The 26,549-nt window shown below is 39.2% G+C and overlaps 1 protein-coding gene and 1 long non-coding RNA gene across 3 annotated transcripts in view; one reads left to right on the forward strand and one right to left on the reverse strand.

Moving 5' to 3' along the window:
* The window catches only part of arhgap39 (Rho GTPase activating protein 39), an 84,557-nt gene extending 63,881 nt beyond the window's left edge, over positions 1-20,676 (reverse strand). The window contains exon 1 of one of the 2 annotated variants that reach the window (XM_034584052.1): positions 20,527-20,676. In XM_034584052.1, coding sequence (XP_034439943.1) covers positions 20,527-20,537 — 11 coding nt within the window. In that variant the 5' untranslated portion in view covers positions 20,538-20,676. The remainder of the gene's footprint in view (positions 1-20,526) is intronic. The other variant, XM_034584053.1, reaches the window with a different exon arrangement.
* On the forward strand, positions 128-11,857 carry LOC117760784. Its single transcript, XR_004613726.1, has 3 exons — positions 128-138; positions 4,837-4,843; positions 11,726-11,857. It is a non-coding gene; the product is annotated as an uncharacterized LOC117760784 (long non-coding RNA).
* Positions 20,677-26,549: the final 5,873 nt, after the last annotated feature.

The raw sequence follows: 26,549 nt of genomic DNA on the forward strand, positions 1-26,549 counted from the left end.
CTGTCTTTTCATAACAACAAGCACCAGGTAGGCTTGTCGCAATAATTACCATATTGACTTATTGTACGATATATAAACATGAACTCAATAATTTTGGTGAATTTGTGCCGCTTCTCTCTCTATTGACAGAGAAGCAGAGTTTACACTCACACACACATACAGTACATGCCCTGGGCAAAAAGCAACGTTATCAGTTTTCAATCGCTCGTTTGCACGTCACATTAATATCATGTCACCGTGTGTGTCAGTTAACTTTGTCAGAGTGGACATCCGGTTTCCAGTGTGTAAGGAGCGAGCAGACAAGCTGAGGTCTTACACACTCAGGAGGGAGGAGGCTGAGAAAGGGGGAGCTGGGGCATCTGTCAAATAGCTCACATCTAACTTTGTACATTACTAATGCAATGTAAAATCAGTCACACTGCGAAATGCTACTAAACAGAACACAATACATTAATAATGCTATGAATTTATAGTTTCACAGACATATTGTTACATTTTTTTCATGAAATCGTTAAGAATAATATAAAACCAGTCTGTAGCTGAAGCAGAGAGGAGCTTCTCCAAGCTGGAGCTTGAGGTCCACCATGTCACAGGAACACCTTTGTGTCCTTGCCGTGATCAGTATAAACCATGAAATTGTTGGGTAGAGTGATGTGATTGATGACTTATTATCAAGGAAGACAAAGAGTGTGCAATATTGTGTTGTTCTATTTGATTTGTGCCATTATGTGTTATTTGTGTGTTCTTTCAATCAATCAATCAAATTTTATTTGTATAGCCCATATTCACAAATCACAATTTGTCTCATAGGGCTTTAACAAAGTGTGACATCCTCTGCCCTTAACCCTCAACAAGATTAAGGAAAAACGACTAAAAAACCTTTTTAACAGGGTAGAAAGAACGTAGAAACCTCAGAGAGAGCCGCAATAGCTAGCAATAATTTGATTATCAATTATATTTTTAACCTAATCTTTGGATTTAAGATCGTTATGACATAATGTGCATAGTTTTGAAATAAAATCATTTTATATTTCTGTAATTGTATAGACATTTTTCCAAATACATGCCCATTTTGTCCCCCGCACACGTGCTTTACCTCCACTGCTAACTCAGGGGGAAAGGGGAAACACTGGACAGTATTTAGTTGCCCAGTAGGATTCTCAAATCAAATCATGTTTGATTTGATACAAATTAAATTGAATACAGTTAATATGATGTAAAGGATCTCACATACTGTTTTAGTGTACTGAACAGCATGTTGTTGGTAAGGAATTTACCTATCCACTGGTCAGAACACCCACTAAAAACAACTAACGCTCCATCATAATTATTTGGCAAGACAGGAAGTTGAGAGCGCTTCTCACTCTTTGGCACATCGGACATGACCTACCAGAAAAACATAAAGACTAACTCCATTACATTATATATCATTTAGCTGATGCTTTTATGCAAAACGACTTCCAGTAAGTCACCTCCTCTATTGGCAATGGGAAAAGAGTAAATTGCCTCTTTTGCGGGTTTACCTGTGTTTGGTATAAAAGAGGTGGAAACGGCCTCATGAATTCAAAAATAGGTTCCGAGTTTTAATCCTGTGTTTGCATGTCAATTTTTCATTTATCTCTTGTTATAAAAGCAATATCTACTCTTGCTCTATGTTTTTATATCAAAATCTCTTTTCTTTTCTATTCCTGTAAAAGGATTTAAACAGTTGAAGTATTCATCCTGCACTCAGGGGTGTTAACTTATTCTGTATCTAATGATAATGTTTTCTGGAATTTTTAACCTCCTCAACATGACTAGAAATTCTGCATGGTGACAGGAGCACAGAGACCTACGCTGTCCCATTAATGGGTTAAGGCCACAGGCATGGGTGAAAGGGGTGATGAGAAGTCCTTGACAACAGAGCAGGCTGTTGTAATGGTATATATGGATACACATTCACACATTCAGTGCTGTTTGGCTGCTGTAAATACCAATCAATATCTGCCCCAATTCCCTCCATAGCTTTTTTCTTACTTGACACAAAGAAAATTCCTAAATATAAGGGATCAAATGACGCTGAGATCTGTTTCACAGGGTCTTTAATGTTTAGTCATCTATGAAGGGTTCAACTTTTTCAGTACTGGCTGCAGGCGTGTACATAAGTACTAGGTCATTGGGTCTGACACCACTGATCTTCAAACTCGCCCTTCATTTTGATCTCAACTACACGCCTGCAGTTTGTTGACTCCATCATGCACAGTTGTGACACTATCACGGTAACAAAATCTGTCCACAGACATATATACAGTTATCTTTATTGTCATCAACCTTTTTATTGAAATGGAAAAATTCAGGCTGCTTGGGCTGAATTTTGTTATATTTATAAACATAATCCTGCTTTTTATATACTTTTACTGTGAATTGTAACATACAGGACTGTCTCAGAAAATTAGAATATTGTGATAAAGTTCTTTATTTTCTGTAATGCAATTAAAAAAACAAAAATGTCATGCATTCTGGATTCATTACAAATCAACTGAAATATTGCAAGCCTTTTATTCTTTTAATATTGCTGATTATGGCTTACAGCTTAAGAAAACTCAAATATCCTATCTCTAAATATTAGAATATCATGAAAAAGTATACTAGTAGGGTATTCAACTAATCACTTGAATCGTCTAATTAACTCGAAACACCTGCAAGGGTTTCCTGAGCCTTGAAAAACACCCAGCTTGGTTCAGTAAACTAAATCACAAGTATGGGGAAGACTGCTGATCTGACTGCTGTCCAGAGGACCATCATTGACACCCTCCATGAGGAGGGTAAGACACAAAAAGAAATTTCTCAAAGAGCAAGCTGTTCACAGAGTGCAGTTTCAAAGCACATCCACAAAAAGTCTGTTGGAAGGGGGAAATGTGGCAGGAAACGCTGCACAACCAAGAGAGATGACCGCAGCCTTAACAGCATTGTGAAGAAGGGTCGCTTCCAGAATTTGGGGGAGCTTCAAAGACAGTGGACTGAAGCTGGAGTCCAGGTATCAAAAGCCACTGTTCACAGACGTGTCCGGGAAATGGGCTACAATAGCCGTATTCCCATGGTCAAGCCACTTCTGAACTCAAGACAACGGAAGAAGCGTCTGACTTGGGCTATGGAAAAGAAGCACTGGACAGTTGCAGAGTGGTCCAAAGTCCTCTTTTCAGACGAAAGCAAGTGTTGTATTTCATTTGGAAGTCAAGGCGCCAGAGTCTGGAGAAAGGCTGGAGAGGAGCAAAATCCAAGTTGCTTGAAATCCAGTGTGAAGTTCCCACAGTCAGTGATGGTTTGGGGAGCCATGTCAGCTGCTGGTGTTGGTCCACTGTGTTTCATCAAGTCCAGAGTAAATGCAGCTGTGTGCCAAGAGATTTTAGAGCACTACATGCTTCCGTCTGCTGAAAAGCTCTATGGAGATGAGGATTTCATTTTCCAGCATGATCTGGCACCTGCCCACAGTGCCAAAACCACCAGTAACTGGTGTACTGACCATGGCATTACTGTCCTCGATTGGCCTGCCAATTCCCCTGACCTGAACCCCATAGAGAATTTGTGGGGTATTATGAAGAAGAAGCTGAAAGACACCAGACCCAACAATGCAAATGAGCTAAAGGCCGCTATTGAAGCATCCTGGGCATCCATAAACCCTAAGCAATGCCACAGGCTGATTGCCTCCATGCCACGCCGCATTGATGCAGTAATCCGTGCAAAAGGATTCCCAACCAAGTACTGAGTGCATTAATGGACATTTTCAAATGTTTGATTTTGTTTTGCTGTTATAAATCTTTTTTTTACTTGGTCTGAGGAAATATTCTAATTTTTTGAGATAGGATTTTTGAGTTTTCTTAAGCTGTAAGCCATAATCAGCAATATTAAAAGAATAAAAGGCTTGCAATATTTCAGTTGATTTGTAATGAATCCAGAATGCTTGACATTTTTGTTTTTTTAATTACATTACAGAAAATAAAGAACTTTATCACAATATTCTAATTTTCTGAGACAGTCCTGTATATATATATATATATATATATATGTATGGACGCATATATCATCTTTCGGCGAAAAGCTTAGTCCATCGTTGGTTGTTTTGTTTTTTTGTCATTTTATTTTGTTGATACTGGTGCCAGGACCGGAGTCCAGTGAGTGTCGTTTTTTTCAGTGCTGATTGGCTTTCACAACATTGCGGCGCTCAAGAAAATGTGTAATTTAGCTGACAAGTCACACATCCATCCCAACATAAATACATGTATATACTGTGTGTGTGTAAATACTCAAAATTAAAAACTTTAAAGTATTATACAATGTCAGTGTTGCATCTGTGCTGTGGCATGCATATGGGAAACTTAATGGAGCTGTTAGCTGCAGCTGAGGTCACATTCAGCCACCCTTCCTTCAACATATCACCCAACACCCCCCCCAACTGAACTAATCAATATCCATTCACTGACAACATGAGGACCCTGTGGTGTTAAAAAACAGTGAGCCGGATCAATGCATCATTTCTGCCTCTCATGCCTCTAACTGAAGATCAACCCATAACAGCCCATATATTACACCAGGAACATAGACACCTCTGTGCACTGTAACACTGACTGGGGCAGCAGCATGATCCACGGCATTAAAGCTGCTGCTTGAAAATAATTCACAAAGTGATAACGAGCGTCATAGGTGTTTCTATAGCCTCGGATATGCGACCATTCTCTGTTGTTAAGAACGCAGGGTTCAAACACACACTGAAAGTAATCGAGCCCTGTTACGAAGTTCCCTCTTGTCCGCATTTCAGCCAACAAGTCACACCAGCCCTTTTTAAACCTCTGTCGCAAGAGTGAGAGTGTTCTCCACATCGGAGACATTGTTAGTGCCAGCAGGGCATCAAACCCTCTGCAAACAATGTGGACAAGTACATTTTTTAATGCTAATCATACAATTCAATAACGGTGAAGTTTAAGTACAGTTAATTTTCTACATGTTTTTTAGCTGCCCCTAAACGGATTTTTATTTTACTATTTTTATGTATATATAGTGTTTATTTTGTTATTTTACTTTTGTAAAAATTACTTATGTAAGAAAGACAACCTCCCTGCTGAAAACCAGAGAAACAAGATTTACACAGATTTTTTTCCATTTACTACACTTTAAATGATAAATAAAACAAATTATTTTCGAATGCATGCTCATTTAATTTGTAGGGCCTGCAACTCTTGTATAGTTTACATATGTGTAAATGAGGTGGATAAAAATTACTGCAAAAACAAGAAATACAGCTAGCATTACATCCTATTGCAGAGATTTTGCTCCACCCCAAAGACATTTAGGCTGACACTAACTGACTATTCATTAGAGACTTTAGTGATTCCATTAGGAATATGAGAGATGACATATTTGCAGTACTGTTGTCCTTCCATCTTGTGTGAGTGCATTGTGGTAAATGGTAGCAGACAGGCTGACAGGCAGAGCTTAGTGTGAGCTGCCGCCCTGACACAGGGCTCTGACACAGGCTGATAAAACAACATTATGAAAACAACAAGCATTCAGCTAGAACAATAGTTTACCACAATGTCAAAAAATTGCTTACTTCACTAATGTAAAAACTCCCTGCAACATTAAAAACAGGACAGTGCCTGAGTTGTACTACTGTAACGTAAGCCTATTAAGGATAATTATAATTCGAGCAATGAAAAATGTATTAGGAGTATCAACATTTTCAGACAAGTATTGAAAAAGCAGTTGCTTGCACTTAGTCTGCTGCATCTATTCTTCAGGCACAGATGTGATGCATTCTGCCAAACCAACACCGCAGACTGGATTTGTACTCTGCATGCGATTTGTTCCAATCACGTATATGCATTTAAAAGAGGATGGCACAAATAATAGAAGGAGATATGTTAAAACAAATACTGTTGAAGTTATTGAGGTCATACAATTTGAACAGATGACTATTCTAGGTACTATTCACTGTACATCAGTGACATGTATGGTCGTAGTGCAAAAAACAAACATGCTAAATATAAGCACTCAGACACACACATATATATATATATATATATATATATATATATATATATATATATATATATATATATATGAAACAAAACTGATTTAAACTTGAATGAATTTGTTTCTAGCTGCTTTCTAGAACAAACATTGACAAGGAGTTTTGGTTTGTGTTCATCAAATCTGAATTTAAACTCAACAACCATGACATAAAATCTCTACAGACTGCAACTACACTTTCCTCATGTTAACACATTTTAGTGTACATTTAACATCCAAATAAACAATATCTCTGCACATTTCTGCTGTAGAAACCCAACTTATCCTGTCTCTTAATAATTTTTTTGTTTTCACATGTACACATCTATTGTTTCTAAAAGCATAAAGAATTTGATATGTCAGATAATAATTGCATAAGTAAAATTTGAACAGAAACAGGTTTTCAATAGTGGAGTGGGAGCAAAGCTAAAACAAATGTTTTGCCTTGGAATTCACAATACCATCATTTAAATCTGGCACTAAGCAGCTCAATGATGCTTAACAACTTCTGTATTTACATGGTCTACTCTTTACCAACACACATGCAGAGACAAAGCAAGCTGTATACAGCTCCAAATACAATCAGTGGATCATAAGACATACATCATAACACAAGACACATTAAGTTGTCAATTTTTCAAAGATTCAAATCTCTTGTTTAATAGAGCTGTCAGACGGTAACACTGTTTAACTTCCTGCTAAAGTTGGGCCTAGACTTAACCCAAATTACCCGAGAATCGGAGGAGAAATCTTGTCTGGAACCTTGGTGTGTGATGCGCCATTATTTTCCAATGTTGTACTCTGGGTGTTTTTTAAGATTATAGAGAAGAATATCTATTTGTTTGTATTTTAACCCTAATCTCCAAATCAGTATAGGTTTTTAAAACTCTTAGTAGTCTGAGCCCATCTTAAAAACTGCCTGCTGTTATTGTAATATATGTAATGGGCAATAACCTGTACTTTAAAGCGCTTTGAGTGGTCATCAAGACTGGAAAAGCGCTATATAAACACAGACCATTTAGCATTTGTTGTCCCACCATTTGTTGACTGGAAGCTTCGAGTTCCACTTCCTGCCAAAAACGGGCCAAGTCCTTCAGAATAAAAGCACCAGCAGATCTGCTTTGACTTGTTTCATTATAACAGTTATTTATTTAACTTTATTGAAACATAACTCTATTTAACCGTATTTAATTTCATAACAGTACTTTAACTTAATTTACTTTTCATTTCAAAAGAAAAAAAGAAAAGAAAAACTTTTCAGTAGCATGGATAAAAGACAGAGCCAAGGAGTTTATAGCAATGATGTTGAAGACATAAAACTCCGACAGACAACTGGCATGTGATGTGCAATGTATTTGGAGATAAAACTTATTATATACATTACTTCTCTAGAAGTGTCTTATTCAACTTTTTATAATTGAAACAGATATCGAATCCATAAAAACATATTGAATTGGGAGATTTGCATATCGTCCCAGCCCTAGCCCATACAGGACAGTATGTAATGAATAGTTGTTTTTTTGCAATTAATCTCCACCCTTTGTTCCCTCTTAAAATATTACATGACAGGCTGTGCCCATTGTGCCTTCATCCATAAGTGCTCTAGGTGCCTCAGTTTTACTATATTGAAATTATAAATGGCTGGGTTGTACTGGAAAAACATTAAGGTTGTCGCTCTCTCACATTAATTACAATCACATCAGAATTCATTTTCTATTGAAATAAAACCTATTTGGTTTATGTTTATGAATCAAACCCCCACATTCACAAAATAACTGGAACTACAGCGCTGAAGATTTTGTCTCCGCCAAACAGTACATTTTCAGTACATTGTCCTTTAAACTTTGAAGACCAATATCTAATCAGTTAATCCATGAGTCTAAATGAACATTTGTGCCAATTTTGAAAGGATTCTCTCAAAGCTTTCTTAAGATAACGCGTTCATGAGTTAAAACAATTTGGGAGCTCACAGTGACCTTGCCCTTTGACCACCAAGATCTAATCCGTTTATCTTGAGCTCAACTGATCATTTGTACTAAATTTGAAGAAATAACTCCAAGGCGTTCTTGAGATATTGTTTTCGCAGCAATGGAACAGGCGGACGGACAGACAGACAGACAAACCAAACAAATAATACCTCCAACCACTAGGTGTCGGCAGTTTGGGGGCATACAAAATCTCTAATTTGTACAAAACTGGTTATCAATACTTAATCTGACACTGACTGAAACTGAAACTGGATGTGAAATGTCTCTGCTCCGTGCAGCAGCAGAATCACATCACAAAGTAAAGATTAGGATTTGGCATCAAAGGACACAATACCAGTAATTAATGGAGAACACTGCCCACACCTTGTAGTGCAGAGTGAAGCTCCCTGCAGTGAAAAAACGACAAAGATATCAGCATAGTTTCTCCATTCCACAAATGACTAGCCAACAAAGAATCTTTCCTGAAAAATATCCAGGTTTATCCCCCTCTCACCTCCCTGCCTCCTTTGGGAGCCTCAAGGGGGCAGCTCTTCAAACTAACACATTTACACAATAATCCTATTAGAGGGAGAAAGTGCTGTCCCTCTCTCTCTTGATCTCGTCATCCGTCAATACCCCTCTATCTCGTCAGCCCCTCCCCTCTCCCTCCACCCACTGTCAATGCCAGTCAATAGGCTGCTCACTCTCATACATAAATTCAAACAGGCTCTACTGCAGCCACAAGCAATCTGAGTCAACTATAGCTGCAAAGAGCTCAAGATCACATTTATTTCAAAGGCACAAAGTGATGGAGGGCACATGTTCTTCTTAATGTGATGCTGTTCTCACTGGCAGCTGTGGCTCAGGAGGTAGAGAGGGTAGGTGGTTAGTTACGCAGCACATTCAAACTGCATTGCCAAGTGTCTTAGGGCGAGACACTGAACACCACCATGTATCGAAGGACAAAAATCACTGTGTATAAAAGCGCTGAATGAATGTGTGTGAAAAGGTGAATGCAAGTTGTACTATAGAGCACTATGGGTGGTCGTTGTGCTGCTGTTCTCACTGCTATTCTTACTATGCTGCTGTTCTCTCTTCTCAACTGTACTAGGGTTAGGTATCGTTTGGTTTTTTTCTTATAGCATCAGCAGCTGCCAGGTGGCTCCCCCAACTCGGCTATTGCTCAGAAATCTGCTGCATGTCGCGGTGTAGGAATCCTTTCCCCAAAGCCACATTTTTGAGCTTTGAGCTTTAGGGCTCTTGTTGCCATTTTGACTTGAGTTTACCAGCTAACTGTAGGCTAATGTTATGTGCTGCCAGAGCTGTAGAGTGTGTTTCCACCAGAGTTAAATGTAACGCTAACTATAGGCTCGTGCTGTGATGTTATTTTTGTTGCCTGTATGCATTTCCGAAATGAGGCACTGTAATCTGTGTTGTGTTTCAGTCCAGTAGGTAGCAGCCGTGTAGGGACATGTACGATTTTGGAAACCTAACCCTTTATTGTACAGCTTGACATTCACTAGCGATGTTTCAATAACGATACCAGCATCAGAAATGTCTCTCATCAGCGAGTACATAAATCTATTGTTCTAATCTAATACCACATAATTAAAGAAAATTTGTTAAACCCAGATAAAACAGAGACATTTATTTTCCTGGATATCACTTCTTCTTAGCTGGGGATGGAGGAATTTTCAATAATATAGCTTTAAGCCAGTGCAGCAGCAAACTTTGGAAACTGCATTCAAACGACACAATAAAACACAGACAGCCCCAAAGCAAGAGAGATAACCAAAAATTAATTTTGAAATATTGTACCTATACACCAACAGTTTTTGTTTTAATTTATTCATATTTATTTAGTTTCATAAGTTGCTGTGGAACTGTTTTATGCATTATTTAGTAGGGCTGAACGATTTGGGAAAATAATCTAATTGCGATTTTTTCCCCCAATATTGCGATTGCGATTTAATATGCGATTTTTTTATTTTATCCTCTTTTTTTCCCCCAACAAAACGTAATGAATGATTTAAATATGACCAACACAATATTAGATACATTTAGTGTAAAATATTCTTTCCCACATTTTACATTTTTATTTAACTGCTTACCAATGGCAAGATGTAATCTGTGCCCAAAACACTGGAGCCTCGTCCATTCATTAAGCCGTGCAGCCAGCACCATATTTGACGCGTTGTCCGTCGTGATGCAGACGTGTTTCTCCTCGTGGAGATCCCAGCTGGCAAGCCCCTCTCTCAGGCCGGCTGCAATATTTTCCCCTATGTGGTCGTCTGGGAAGTACGCAGCTTGTAGGCAGCGAGCTTTGAGGTTGAAATCTTCATCAATACAATGGACTGTAAGACTCTGGTAAGGCTCAGATGTGCGGCTTGACCACATATCAGTAGTAGTAGCAAAAAACTCCACCGTTTTAAGCTCCGCGGCGACTTTCTCTTTGCACTTTTTGTACAGCTCCGGTATGGCAGTCTGACTGAAGTATGTACGGGAGGGTATACTGTACCGTTTATCAAGCGTATTTATCAAAGCCGTGAACCCAGGCTTGGTCACCGTGCTGAGAGGCACCATATCTTTAGCTATGAACTCGGTTATCGCCCGAGTGATTTCCCTGTGCCGTTTTGAATTGCGGTCATATGGAGTGACACTATCAAACATTTCGGTCAGTGATCCCTGTCTTGAGGTATTTGGCTTGTCTGGCGCACTGGTGCTCGGCATTTTGGCCATACAACTGTCGTACATGGTTTTATGGAATTTTTTTAAGTGCTGGAACAAGTTTGTAGTGTTACCCCGTGAAGTAGCAACGGTAGCACGGCATGCTCTGCACAACACCTGACACTGCGCAGCATCATCTTTTTTGAAGCCAAAATAATTCCACACCACCGACGTGCTGTTCCTCTTCGTGACTAAAGTCTCAGTTGTGTCAGTTTCTGACTGTTCCGTTGAGCCAGAGGCCATTGTAACAGGTTAAAGGGCAGCATGAAATGTTGATGCAGCCCAGTGCCCTACTCTCTTTCGCACGTTGTAATCGCGCACGTTGCGGTTAGAAAATCGCGTTTTATCATATCGTGATTTTATCGCAAATGCAATTAATCGTTCAGCCCTACTATTTAGGCATTTATATGTATATATATTTTATGTACTGTGTTTTATTTTTATAAATTGTGGTTGCATTTAAACAGATATGTAAATTAAGTATTTTTGTGTATTCCAGACTTTATTTATTTGTGTTGTTTTTCCAGTATCAACTAGATTATAAAAGAAATTCTAGAGCATTTATTGTCTTTATGTATTTGTTTTTCAAAGGGTTTAACCTGAGTCGGGCCGTACAACAATGATAGCAACAGCATCATCACTTCCATACAGGGTTAGTAGCATATATCTGTTAAAAAATATGTTATAAGTTGTTATTTTCTTTAAATACAGTGGTATACAAGGTTATGAACTTGGGTCTGATAATTGTGACTATTGCTTAAAGGTTCAGTGTGTGTTGCAGCTGAACACCCTTCACTTCACCCTCCCCTTCCAAACAAGAACAAGAACCTGTAGTAGCCTTTAGTTGTCATAAAAACGCAAAATGTGTTTAATTTCTCCAGTCTGGGCTACTGTAAAAAGCATGGCAGCCTCTGTAGAGAGGACCCTCTCCCGATGTAAGTATAAGGGTTAGGGTTAGTATTTAAATATAAAGTAATAAAAAGTAGTAATTTCATGTTGATGGCTTAAAACATTCACGTGACAATTTATACTCGATGGTCGCGATATAGTCATTTTATACATCGCACGTGGTACAAGCTGCAATACATCGAGTATATTCGATATTTCGCCCACCCCTACTGCACACAATGTCCAGCTTGCATACAATAAAAAGTTACAGTTACAGTTAGGACTTACTAATGACAATGAATAATTCTGAATTAGGATCCAGAGCATATAAAAGAATCAAGTCAATTTAAAAATTATAATACATGTCTATTATTCATATGATAGAAAGGGAGGATAAAATAAGGATTGTGAGGAGAATTAATCTGACTAATGGTTCAAGAAAGTCTGTCTGTCTGTCTGTCTGTCTGGCATGTGTAGAACAGGCACTGCACTACTACAAATAAAGCCATATTCCTACTACATAAAAAAAAAAAAAATAGAACATAGACAGATAATTATCTTTTTTTAGTGAGGCATGTATATCATAAAGATTAATTAAATTGCCATTACATTAATGGTTCTTTGTTTGGTTCTTTTTCTTAATATTTAAGAGAAAATAATTAATAGAATTAACATTTATCAAAGCAACAAAAGAGTGCACTCAACAAGAAACAACAACATTCATGCCTGTATGAGATTACAGTGCAGTGTGCATGAAACACTACAATTACCTCAGCTTTTTTCAACTGTAGCCCACAATACCAGTGTTCAGAGAGACTACAGAGAGAGCAGGTGCTGGCTGTCTCAGCCTCAATGTCTACAAGATACATTATTCTGTTATACCAGTAAATTGAATATCACTTACCAACAGTGTTTGTTTGTAGTTCATTCCTAAAGATTCCCTGTACGTATGTCATTTCCCACAGGGCTATGAAAAAGGGATAGCAGTCAAACATGTCATATTTCTACAATTAAATCTTCTGCTTGTTTATTGGGTGTTAATAGTTTGTCCTCACTGGGGGATTTTGTTGCACCTCTGGATAACATACACTGTCATCATTAGAGCAGGGATGATTTTTAAAATTTCTATTTGATCCATTAATCCTTAAATTCCCAAGAAAATTCATTGCATCTGGACCTTTTCTTCGCAAACATATACATCTGTTCTAAATGAAATAATTTCCTAGATGGGCACTCAGAGAGTGCAAACATCTGCCAAGAATCAACTATGTCCTGATAAAACTACAATTAAATTCACTAGATCCAGATTTTTATTTGGATTTGCACCAAATTGCACACACTCATAAAAATCAGACCCCTAATAACACCAAGATCCTTGAATTATTCTCAGAGAAATCCATGAAAAAGCAAAAAATGCCCCATCTCGCTGTGATAAAGAAAGTGAAAAGAAATTCCTGGTTCCAATCCTTCATCTGTATCTGCACCAAAATTCAATAGGTTCTTTCCTGACCCGTACCGCATCCTTCCACCAAGTTTTTTGGTAATCCTTATAGTAGTTTTTGCATAATCTACTACTACTAAGAGTTAAACAAACAAACAAACAAGCAAAAACATAACCTCCTTGGTTGTGGTTCAGTTGGGGCTGCATGATGTGTGAAATGTCAACTTTGGGGAAACTGGAGTTAAGGTGCACAAAGTGTCACAACATAAACTTAAACTGTGATGTGAGTGGCTCGAGCATGATGATATGATCCACTACAGACTTTTGGGACTCAGGATGGTCAGGAGATAATTGCCATCTTGTAGCGAAATGCAACAAAAGTAGAGATTTTAACTGTGGCGATGTGATTGGGCAGTCTGTTGATTCAACTTTATTCAGTCTGAACTGGCTGATCACCTGTTAACACCAACAGCGCAGATGAATTTGGGAGCAGATTCTAAAGCTATGACCTCCGTAGGAACTCCGGAGAATTAGGTCCGGAAATTCTCCAGAGGTTTCCTTTCACACATATGCAACAACGCAGCAGGAGGTTCTCTGCTCAGATGAGTTCACAACAGCAACAAACCCTCCGGAGGATTCAGGTGAGGGTTGGTGCAGAAGGCAGAGGCGAGATGTATCGTATTAATTCTCTTGAAATCTTTGTCGTCTTCTATGTGTATGGCTCCGCTTTATCATGCAGAGATATTTGTTTTCTTTTGTTTTTTTTCTTTCTTTCATCTGTTGCGTGGTTGAAGTGTCACCAACTTGCTCAAGATGAACCCTGAGGTGGATCTCCTGCTGTGTGCTCACATCAGCCCCTCCTGAGTTTCTGTGGAAAGCCCACAGAAACTCAGAAGGCTCTAACTCAGACATTTGCGTTCACATATACACCTCTTCCGCAGAAACTGTGGAGGATCTCCGGAGTTAAGTGCATGTCTGAAAGCAGTTTAAGTGTCTGTTGACGATTATGTAAGTGGTGCAGCTGTTACTGGTGTCACTGAAGCTGACGGCTGTCTTCTTTCCTACATCCTTATCAATTCTCCTTCAGTAATAAGACGGTTAAGTAAGCATTTCTTTTTTACTTTTAAATCAAAGCCCATCTACAGTTCATAAGACACCTGAATGTCATCAGCGTTATCTGAAGACATCTTCAGGGTAATTTCCCCAGACTTAATAAAATTCTTGTACAACATTATCAACTGTTTTCACAGGCTGATCAGGACAATGTCTATATTATAGAAACATTATTTACCATCAAAACATTATGTAACAAGTCATTAAATTACAACAAGTAAAATCATTTCTACAACTATCGTCTTGTCTTAAAAATGCATATTTACCATAGTTTTCACCATATTGTGTTTTTGCTACCTGTTTGTCGACCACAATTACACTTCTAAGCAGACTCTACATGTGTATTTTTACTTCATGTTTATAAAGTGGGTAGAAGTGGAGACTCATCGTCCATCTTTAAATAGTCTTTGGTTGCTCCCAGGCATTGGTAAACCATGTAGGGTGATGTTGTAAGATGATAATAGCTGTAATATTAATGTATAATCTCAGACGTGCAACATTGCAAATATTTCAGCAGGCTGCATTGACAATCATAATTCATTTAATCAGTGCTGCTCTTTATGTCCAGTAAGTGCCCAGCCAACAGTGGCTAATCAGTCACAGCTAGTCCAGTCGTTCAGAGAGATCAGTTAGTTAATGACTACACGGCAGAGGAGAGAACAACAATGTTTGGATATATAGTTGTTGTTGAACCCCCCCACCCTCAGCAAACGCTCCTGTAGAATACTTGATCTCTTTATTTCCTCAAGCAAGATATGCTGGAGACAACATGAGTATATGTGACAGATATGGCAGCAGCTTAGTGGCTCAAGCATGATGATATGAATATTTCAACCATGTGCTGCTAGCACAACACACAGGCTCGGTGCCCCACCCTACAGGTTGGATCAAATGTCAAACTGCCAGATTGCCAGACACGAAGACACGTGCAGTGTGGAATTGTCACGTGTGGTTTGATAGATCCTGGTTCAGCACCGATTATCAAACCACTTAGGATCCGTGCTGTTAAAGAGCATCAGCTGATGATATTCCTCATACCTCTACAGTTCTTCACCGACCTCAGGATTTCTTTTATTCTTCTTAGGCATTTCCACTGCAACCACAAAGAGCTGAAGAAGAATTCCTGAGCACAGCATCTGTTAAGTGTGACACTAGTGACACTGCTCAACAATCATGCTGAGAGAACAACTGGACACAATATCTTCACTCACAGCAGCTCAACAGACTCCAAATAAGAGCAGCTTCAACACATGCTGAGACTTGAGCTTAGACAGTAGCTGTGATCAGACTTGCACTGCATTAACCTCCATGGCTCATATGTATATGCCCAGGTTGAGTGCAAACATCAAATTGATTTGACAGTTCTTGAAAGGCTAATTCGGGGTTTTGATGATTAAAGGTGCCATCAAGTGTCAGACATTTGTTGTGTCAGAAATACATTTCTTCACTAATATACAACAATATTTCACAGCCAATGTAAATAAATTCAAACAAGTCAAAGACACTGGCGGCTGGTGAAACACTCCTCACTCCACCTTGATGAGATTGGCCACTTCGCTGAATAATTGCATACAAATAGAGCTGGGCTATATGGGAAACAATCTTATCACAAAATCTTATTTTTCATATCGGTCGATATTGATATATATCGCGATATAAATCAAATAACCAGAAAATATTTTTTTTGCACATTTGTGTTTATGTACATTGTTCTTTTTAAGTACAAACATTTGTTGTTATGCACAAACAGATTTCACTGGCTCTTACAATCATCCTGTGCCACTGCACTTTACTTCATACAAACCACTACAGTGAAAAGGTGTATATAATGTTCATACTCAGCTTTTTTTAATGTAATTTATAGATTTTTTTATTCTATTGCCTTTTTATATTTCTTTATTCTCTTGTCTACCTCATTCTGACGTGCCTGCTCCTGTAACAACTGAATTTCATCAGCACCACTACACTGAGGTGCATGACTCCACAGGTCAACAAGTGACTCTGCTCCTCTGATGTTTTCTAATCATCACACTTAGAACTGATCTTTATAAAAACCTGCTGAATTCATATTTATATTCCAAAGAAACACAAAGTAAACGTCAGTCCTGTATGTGTCCTAATAACTTATGATCAGCGCAGGTCAGAGGGGGAGTCAGGAGGAAACAGACTCAGTCAGGATGACCGGACCTTTGAGCGTTTGTCCTGAAGCAGCGCTGGTTATAATTATTCAACGTTGGAAAACCCGCTAAAACTATGAAGATAGCGGATAAACATGATTGTGTTGAGTCACTGCATCGATGCAGAGTCGCCCACCTCTTTGCAAGAGACCAAACATTATCAACGGTGCTGTTCCTCGGCTATGTGCTGTGTGCGCTAACCCAACCTGATGTGGTTGTAACTCTATTCCAGCCACTTGATTGGTTTGGCGCGGCGCTATTCTCATCATCATTGGCTCTTTGTGTTGTGCACCAAAAACATGGATGGGATGAGTTCCATCGACGTTATATCGACATGTCTTAAATTTCTATCGAGGAAAAGTTATATCGCAATAATTATCGATATCGTTTTATCGCCCAGCCATACATACAAATAAATTAAAACATCGAAGAATCATCTGATACTTTGTTCACACACATTTTTTCAAATTTCAGGTTTAGACGTGTGAATTTTCAGTCAAAAATCAGGATATCAGTTAGAGAATCATTTTATTCCTTTCATCCTTTAGTGATAGTAATAGTTCTGCTAAGTGAAAAAGGCCAAAGTCTGCAGCAGAGAGAGTCCATCCCTCACACAAAACTCTGCTGAAAAAGGCTGAAATAACTTGTTTGCATTCCTGGCTTTTTTTCTGCTACTCATCGAAGTCACTGAGTAACACGTAACATGTAGCATGGATGCCTACCGGCAAGTTTAGCTGTAATTGGTACAACAGAACCATCACAACTGTTTCCATGGCTACAGCTGGCTACAGGAAGCCTCAGGGTAAGGGGCGTGACATTGCTGGTACACACTCTAAGCAACAAACCAATCAAACAAGAGTGGGCCAGCTGACCAATCAGAGCAGACTGGGCTATTTGTGAGCGTTTCAGATACAGGATGAAAAGAGGCGCTGCAGCAGTGAGTGATGAGCCATATAATGTCTAAATAAATAACAATCATGTCTAACAATAATTAGTAATTCTAAAATATTACAGCATGTAAACCTGTTCTAGCAGAGCCCTGAATTTAAAAAATGAACCAGTACATGGAAAAAATTAGGGCACATGTACAAACCAACCTTGTTTCCTAGAACTGGTTTCCAACTAATTTGTGAAACGAAATATGTTTTGAGTGATACGCGCTGCCAAACATAATGAGGAGATGTTGTTAATTAATGTATCAAGCATGTAATTGTGTTTGCCACCACAACCTGAGAAAACTAATTAGTACTCCATAAATGTATTCCTCTGGAGACAGGTTAGGTCTAAACACAAGAAGCTGAAGACAAACTTTGTCCAAATAAAATTAGGGCTGTACTGAATCTGAAACAAATGGTATCCCTGCTTGATTATGGCAAAAATCATAATCACGATTATTTTGATCGATATTGTTATCCTGATTAATTAAAATGATTACTCATTGACTTTGTTTGGAAACATCACGCATTTATTGACCTTTAAAGAAAAATCAACCATTTTGGTGCTTATGTTAACAGATTACACTTCTTTTATTGTCTTAATCACCCTCCCATGTCTGGGTTAGGTTGCCGAAAGCCCACAGCAGCCAACCAATTGTCAGAAGAAGCAGAAAAACACAACCATGTGTACAACGAATCACATAGCAATCTTTTGGTTGACTGGAACACGGCCGCACACACAGCCCATGTTTCTGGATGAGAAGTTCTTGATAAATCAACCGAGATTCTTCTATTTATCTTAAGTTGTAAACTGCACTTGCTGTTACCATGGTAGTCATGTCTTCTATCGAGGTGGGACACAACGCTTTGGTGATGTCACTTGTGAAATCATGAAATGTCCCGCTGCAGCTTAATAGGCACTGAACTAGTTATTTTAACCAACAACTTCATTGAGTAATTTTCTTTATTTGGTTAATATCTTGACCTTTAATTTGCGCCAGCTTACCACACACACACACACACACACACACACACACACACACACACACACACACACACACACACACACACACACACACACACACACACACACACACACACACACACACACACACACACACAGCGGAGGGGATAGAGTGGTCATCCTCTAACCAGAAAGTCGGGCAGTTCAATCCCAGTCTTCCCCATCATGCCGAAGTGTCCTTGGGCAAGATACTGAACCCTGAATTGCCCCTCATAGAAAAAAAATGCTGCCCGTAGATGGCAATAAACTGTACTGTAAAGCACTTGGAGTGGTCATCAGGGCTAGAAAAGCGCTATATAAAATACAGACCATTTACTATTAACCCACACACTATCACCCAACCTCAACCAATACATGAGCATGCTCTCAGTTAAGCCTCTGCTATGCTTTCTACATCTGCAAGTATGCAAGGGTACAATTGTGTGTGGAAAGTGGGAGGAGGTCCATCCCCACCCTTACTGCTACAGTTCAACTTTAAAAGAATGCAAAGAAAACGGAAAACAAAGCAGCAGCTCCTCTTGCATGGATGTCCATATTTTAATTTGATTCGTGGTTAGAATTTATGGAAGCTGATTTGCTGTACATTTATGGAAGACGTCCTCCCAGCAGAGTATAATACAAACAGCTGAACGTGTGTGTAACTGAGGCATTTAACTGACTGACCACATGTACTTCTGATTTATGTGGTTTTCCATAGTAAAAGATGAACAGATACAATTTGTCAAAAAGATTCAATAGCTACATTTTTCTGATAAAAATCACAAATAGGCCACTGCTTGTCCAGAAAGTGGTTTCATGAAAGTCATTATCTCCACAATGGACCTTGGTCCATCTGCAATATGTGATCACCAGACCAAATGCTGTCTCATCAGCCATCAATTATTACTGTGAATGATGATTGTGCATTCTGACCATACCAGAGGGATAAGGGGAAATAAGGCTGTGATGTGTCAGATAAGACAGTATTTGTGTAATGCTCCAGAGGCCACGGGGCCGACCTGCAGTAGTGATTTACATGAGGCCCAACAACCCCTGCAACACAAATTTAACAGCCATCAATTATTAATTCAGTCTTATGAGCTGGCTTGCTGCTAGAGAGAAACAGCCATTGTCTATATTCCAGATGTGGCCCACACCCACACTTTAACGTAAAGAGACATCATTTTTAGAAGACCTTTTTCTCATCTTATGCTTTGTGACACTACAGTGCACGGGTTAGGTAAAGCTAGACTGTGTTCTCTCTGTGGTAACACAAAACTCTATTCATATTACAGATGTTCTAATTGTGTCCTTGGGCAAATTGTACATTTAAGGTACACAACATGGGAGCATTGTTCAGCATCATTTACAAAGATGATACAATAAACTGAGCGATTGTCAATCCATTAGGCTGGAGTTTTAATCTTTGGTTGTGGAAGAAGATATAATATATTAAATCGAAAATGCACAGACTTTACTGATTAAAACGTGTGCGGCAGGTCATGGGCTATTACACAGAGCGAGGTCACTTGAACCTGGAGGATCTGTATGGGAATGTGGTGAGAGGTCTTCACTCATTAGGACACTGAGTGTGAAAGCAGGAGGTCTACAGTGAACCCACGAAGGCTACATGAGGTGGCGTTCACGGGATGGTGCCACACTTCTCTATTTCCAGTGCCTCCTCTCATGGGAGGTGCCTCCATCCATCATGTGAGGGAGGATGAGAATATAAGCGGGCGAGTCGAGCATCGACAGCCGCGGATAATGGCTCCAGCCTCGCTGCTAGCATCCCGCTAGAGGAGCAGGTTAGCTGCATTCCAGCAAAGAGACGGAGATTTAGACCGACAGGTGCAACAGCAGCAGCAGCATCCTCCTCCTCCTCCCTCCTCCTCCTCCTCCTCCAGCCGAGCAGCCTCCTTCTACCGCTTCTGCCACCTTCACTAATGTCAGCAAAAAAACGCCCAAGACGACAACAGCCAGCCCACAGCGAGCGGCAGACAGCGAGCCTCGACTCTTATACGTGTTCTTCATTGTGAAGATTGTTGAAACGAGCGAGCGGGCATGAGCGCAGAGCAGCTAGCTAACAGCCGCTCCAGCGCGGAGAGCAGCCGGAGCGCGGTTAGCCTGGTCGCTGAGCTGGCAGCCTCCCTCCCTCCCTCCCTCCCTACGGTCCGAGGTGACACAGCAGCGGGCAGGAGGAGCAGCGCAGCCCGCGTGTCGGTACACTCACCTCTCCGCCATGTTCCCGACGCTCCTCACAGACTGGTCACGGTAAATCCCACTGCGTCTCCCATGTTGCCCACATTACCGTCGCCGCAGTCAACGAGTCACCCACTGCCAGTCCAGTGTGAAGCCCTCAACAATTACCCCCACCACTTCCGGTTCTTACCTTAACAATAAAAGCTTGTCGTCGCCTGTGCAACCGAGGCTCATCAAATATCAGAAAACATGTATGAAATACGACAATTAGGCAGAACTCCAGTTTTATGTTACACTCTAGCATTCATATAGAATTATTTTGGACTGATGAAAAATAGTTTGTTCGAAAACTCAATCAAAGTAGTAAAAGTCGTAAAGCCTAATGTTTACAGTTTATATGTGTTAAATATGTCATTAATCATCATCCAACAGACATTACATCATAAATCATGATAAATGGAATATTATAAATATCAAATGCATTATTTATTACAAATTGAATGGATAGCATTTCATCCCACATCATTCCAAAATTGTTTTATTCCTCTACAGATTCTATGCCACAGTGTATTTAATGGGACCACAACATTGTACTTGTATACCTGTGTAAGTGAATGTGAAACATATAACATAAGACATAAAAGGCAACCTGTGCAGAATTTATATAAAGATTTATATTATGTTTGATCAGTTTTCTCACTATAGCAACGCAGTTGTTTTGGTCCGTACACCCACATCAGAAGGTAAGGGGCCGGTCAGCAGAGGTTGGCCCCACATTTCCCCGTAAAATGAGACAATATGGAAACCGCAAATGTTCACATCCAGAGTTTTATTCTGAAGTTAATATTCGAGAGCTTCTGGTGTTGATGCTGCTGATTCTATTTGACTTGATGTGCAAAAGAACGAGTGCAGCTCGTTTCAGGTGGAGATGCTCTGATGTTGACTGAAAACGACATTACATATGAGATTATTGCGTGTAAGACGCCACACACACACACACACACACACAATTTGTATTCCCGTGTTTTTTCGGTGGGGGTGTCACCAGCCAATCCCAGTATGCTCCGGGGCACCGTGGAGAAGTCTTCGATGGCTTTCACCCAGGGCTTCCACAGAAACACAGACACTCCCTCTGACAGCCTACCTGAGGACTGTGTGGAGATGTTCACCCATGTGAAATCGCCATAGTGAGGAGCAGGAAACACCTTAGTGACACCCAGCTATTGGTAACCACAGCTGTGAAAGAGCTGGAACATGACAGGTTATTCTCTTTTCAATCTGAATTTAACACAGACCCTTTTGGTTGGTCCCAGGTTCAGCTGAGCCTTTAACTTTGATCTGAACATGCTACATGCCAGCAAGTCTTAGTCTCATTCTTAGGTTTTATAAAGGATTCAGAATTCCAGATTGTGCTCTGATGCTTTGAACTCTGACCTGGAAGCTCAGCCCATACCTCTGTCTAAATCTGCAGTGCACTCATTGTTTTCTGTCAGTACTCGCTCACATGTTCTGTATTGAGTTGACTTTTTCACAACTCTACATAGTTGGCACAACAGCAGTCAGTCATCGTGGACTAAACTGTCGCCCACATCTCACTGCTTGGACACAAAATGCATTCAGTGGCAACAGCTTTCAGATTTCATCAACTGCTTCCTCACTCATAGACAACAGCTACAGTCAAACCTCTGTGTATTTACACTCCCTTTTACACATTTACACACTATGTTAAAACAATATACTAATGTTCAGAATCTAAAATCAGTTACACAAAATAACAGGATGAGACAGACATGTGATGCATCTAAAATAAATGATTCATACTCATACAAAAGATGAGTTCATACTCATACATGATGGAGGAAGAGCTGTAGTATTTATTGTAAGAAACAGCTGACTGAAATGGGCTTTTCTATACTGTAAGTTGAGCATTTGTGTGCAGTTGATTAAAAATATAAATTGATATATATTGATATATATATATAAACGTGTGTGTGTGTGTGTGTGTGTGTGTGTGTGTGTGTGTGTGTGTGTGTGTGTGTGTGTGTGTGTGTGTGTGTGTGCGTGCGTGCGTGCGTGCGTGCGTGCGTGCGTGCGTGCGTGCGTGCGTGTAATGCTGAATGTCCTGACTCAGAGTTTGATTGTTTTCATTCGTAAAGTGAAATTCAAACATTGCCACCTATAGTTAATATCAAAATCATTAAATATGCCAAAAAACATCAAATATATAAAAGAATGAATATTGCAAATCATACAGTGAGTGAAATACAACATTAATGTGATTACTAATAATTTCATTCACTTTCATTTCAGTAAGATTTGATTTAATTTAAATTAACATCTGTTCAGTTTATGATACCCTTGCAGTGGTTGAATTGGCTTGAATTGTATGTTTGTGAACAAAAAAAGGTCAATTCAATCCCATTCAAAAATAATAATAAAAAAATGACCTAAAACTTACCTTAAAGTTGGACTCCTGAATGCAGTCAGTGAAAGAAGTTGAAAATTCTGGTCTGCTTTGTGTTTCCTCAGGTAAAAGATGAAAATGGAGATCCTTCACCACAGATTGCTGAGAGCTGATAGGAACATTCAACAGATTTTGTTTGTTTTCTGAGGTGAGGCCTTGAGGCCTTTCGCTCCTCCCCTTTGAATATTCCCCCCAAAAGTGATTTCCTCATTTACTTCCTTATTTCATAAAAAATGGTTTACTTTAATTAGTACAAGAGTAAATGTATAAACCTCAGCGTCTTTATATTATGGTCAACACGAGCCTGTCCGTGATACCATTAACTATAAATGTGATTACTGCACCTCTTCAAGGATGTCAATATTGTGAATACATTTGTATTTATTCATAACATTGAATTTTAAGTCATTCAAATTCTGTAAAGGTGTGTAATTTAAAAGCAGCCATTCCAGACATACAAAGTCTGGGAATTTTACCAATGTATTGGTTTAATCAGAGTTTCTGTCAATAACAAGTTCCTGTACCTTTTGTGTTTTCTAATGTGAAGTCAAATGTTTTTGTTACATTGAGATTTTTTGCATTCATCACTAAAACAATAAAAATTACAGAAATGGAATGTCAGGAACCTGTAGACTTTGTAGCCCTGGAGGCTAACAATGATCATGTTACTGTAAATCATTAAATAAAAAGCCCAAAACGTCTGCCCATTGAAAATATGATGATCAATATTGCTGTGGCAGATTGATTTGTCCACTATGTAGGCCTAATCTTACAGGTTTCCAAGAAGGAAAATTAGAAATTAAAATTAGCTGATCATATTTACGACTATGAGGAATTTAGTAACATGGGGACCTCTGCTGGCCACTTTGGACCATCTCAACTCTATTTGGGAAGGAGGACACAGACGATTTCAATATATATATATTTAATTCGGTAACTAATATGTGCTGCGCTAGGTATTTTATGTCTAAATGAAAATAAAATGGATGTATGTATGTAGATTTATTGACACATTACGCCATGTGAATTTACATGTTTATTTGTCTATCTAACATTCAAATTCTACTCTATTGGCCTTAATTTTGAAGTATTTACTTCAACTTTATGGTCCTGTGTCTGCCTTCTTCAAGCATTTATACAATATGGAAAATGAAAAGAGTACGTTGTATCAAACCCAAATCTATTTTTTCATTGTAGATTTGGAACCACACTGGTATTAAATAGTGAATAGCAATACTCATACTGAGGCTCAAGAGAGGAGTTACAGGTGAAGTCTGGAAAAACAAAGCTGGGTCTAAAGAATTTCTGTCAATTTTCAATCAGTCAGTCAATCAAACTTTGTTTGTACAACACTTTTTATAGAGGTTAGTGCAGTTCACAATTGACTAATGAATAGGAAATTTGACAAAACAATAAAAACTGCTCACAGTGAAACAACATAGAATAGATTTTAAAAGCTAAAAAAGAAATAAAACGTCAATGAAAAGAGAATGAAAACATTTAATAATATTAACAGACAGATGAAAAGGAATCAAATTCACAACAGAGTTCACGTTGTTGATATTCATTCAATATGAAAATTGACAGGAAACCAATGTAAAGACTTCAGATGAGGAGTGATGTGATCTCCTTTTCTGCGCCTGGTCAACACTCTTGCTGTAGAGTTCTGAATCAGCTGTAAGTTATCAATGATATTTTAAGGTAGACCAGATATTAGGGCATCACAGTAGTCCAGCCTGCTGAAAGTTGCTGTGTGTAGAATTTAGTGACATAAAGTGGTGAAGTTGCATGATGCAGCTGAACACCCCTCACCTCACCTCAACCTTCAGTTGTCATAAAAACTCAAAGGTGTTTAGTTTGTCCAGTCTGGGCTACTACAAGAAACATGGCGGCCTCCATAGAGAGGACCCCCCCTGATGTAAATAAAAAGTAATTCAATATAAAGGGCCCATTCTATGATAAATTAAACAACAATTTGTATAATTTAGATGAAACAGACTCATGAAAACATCATTAGGATTATTTTATATAAAATTTCTGTCAATAGATCCCTTTCACCTAAATCTTACACACTGGACCTTTAAAGTAAAAGCATGTTTCAGTTTTGCAGACGGTAGAATCAGAATTTGACAACAAGATCTTCAATCCATGGTTCCAAACAATCTCACTGGTTGTGGTGGCGTGATCTTATGAAGAATGTTTAATAGCAAACCTTGGGGACCTGAATACCAACCATTCATTACTCTTACAGTATTATGGATCACCATGTGGATATCTGTATGGCAACAGTTTACCATCCTCTTTGGCTACTTCCATTATGATAATACTCCATGTGACAAAGCAAATATCTGTGACTGGATTCATGAACATTACAGTGAGTACAGTGAACTTCAGTGGCCTCCTCAGTCACCATATCTGAATCCAGAGGAACATGAATATGCAGCTGGCAAATGAAAATGGAGCAGAACCTCAAAGAAATGTTTCCAACATCTTGTGGAATCCATGCCACAAATAACCGAGGATGTTTTCAGTGCAAATGGACGCTGTGCTCAGTATTAGGGTGGTGTTAATAGCACTTCTGAGTCTACAGACACATTTTCTCCTGCTTTAGATGCCTCCCAGCCTCTCCACCCAGAAACGGTTAACAATTGCCACCTTCTGGTCATTTTGAGCATTGTGTTTTCTGAATATAGTCTCCATATACTAGGCTTTCAGAAATTAATATTAAATTGATCTACATACAACATACATTCATGTATAACAATAATAACAATAATAATAGTGAGCGAATGAGTGAGTGAGTGAGTGAGTGAGTGAGTGAGTGAGTGAGTGAGTGAGTGAGTGAGTACTCCACAGCCATATCGCCAGCAACAAAGGAATGGACCTAAGTGGAGAAGGAACTCATGGCCAAGTCGTTAAATGTGCTGACTTATGCCCCGGTGATCCATTTGCTATAAAAATCCCCAAATGGGATGATGACGGAGACAATCAAAGAGGATTAGCGATGTTAGATGTTCGTCAGTGCTCTGGACCCTGACGAACATTGTGAAATTCATCAAGAATTTCCAGTTCCATGAAATCTATTGCCTGGCCTTCGAAATTCTGGAGAGGAGCATTTAAGGCCTGACCAAAGAGAATGATATGCCACTGTGTCTTGGTGAAATCCGCCCTGTGACCCAACAATTATTGGTGGCATTAGAAGCACTCAAGAACATTGGCGTCATTCACAAGGACTTTCAGGATCAAGCTCTTTGACTTTAGAGAGGCTTGTCCAGTGAACCAAGTGAAGGCTGGAATGACTATACTGCCTCTTGCACTCAAGGCTCCAGATGTGGTCTTGGGCCTCCCCTTGTCAGAAGCTGTGGAGATGTGTGAGGAAGGCTGTATAATGGCATTGACTTCTCCCCTCACAGCTGTAAATACGACTGGATGAAAGTTCTGATGTACTGGCTGGGCGAGGTATGACCTGATGGCCTAATAACCGCTGGAAAATACAGCCTCAGAATATATTACCTCAGATCAGGATGTAGGGTGAGGACTAAGGAGGCCAGAGGAATATGAGGATATATCTGGTCTCAGGTCATTCAATT

Source organism: Hippoglossus hippoglossus, chromosome 4, assembly GCF_009819705.1.
Source record: "Hippoglossus hippoglossus isolate fHipHip1 chromosome 4, fHipHip1.pri, whole genome shotgun sequence".
Lineage (NCBI taxonomy): Eukaryota > Metazoa > Chordata > Actinopteri > Pleuronectiformes > Pleuronectidae > Hippoglossus > Hippoglossus hippoglossus.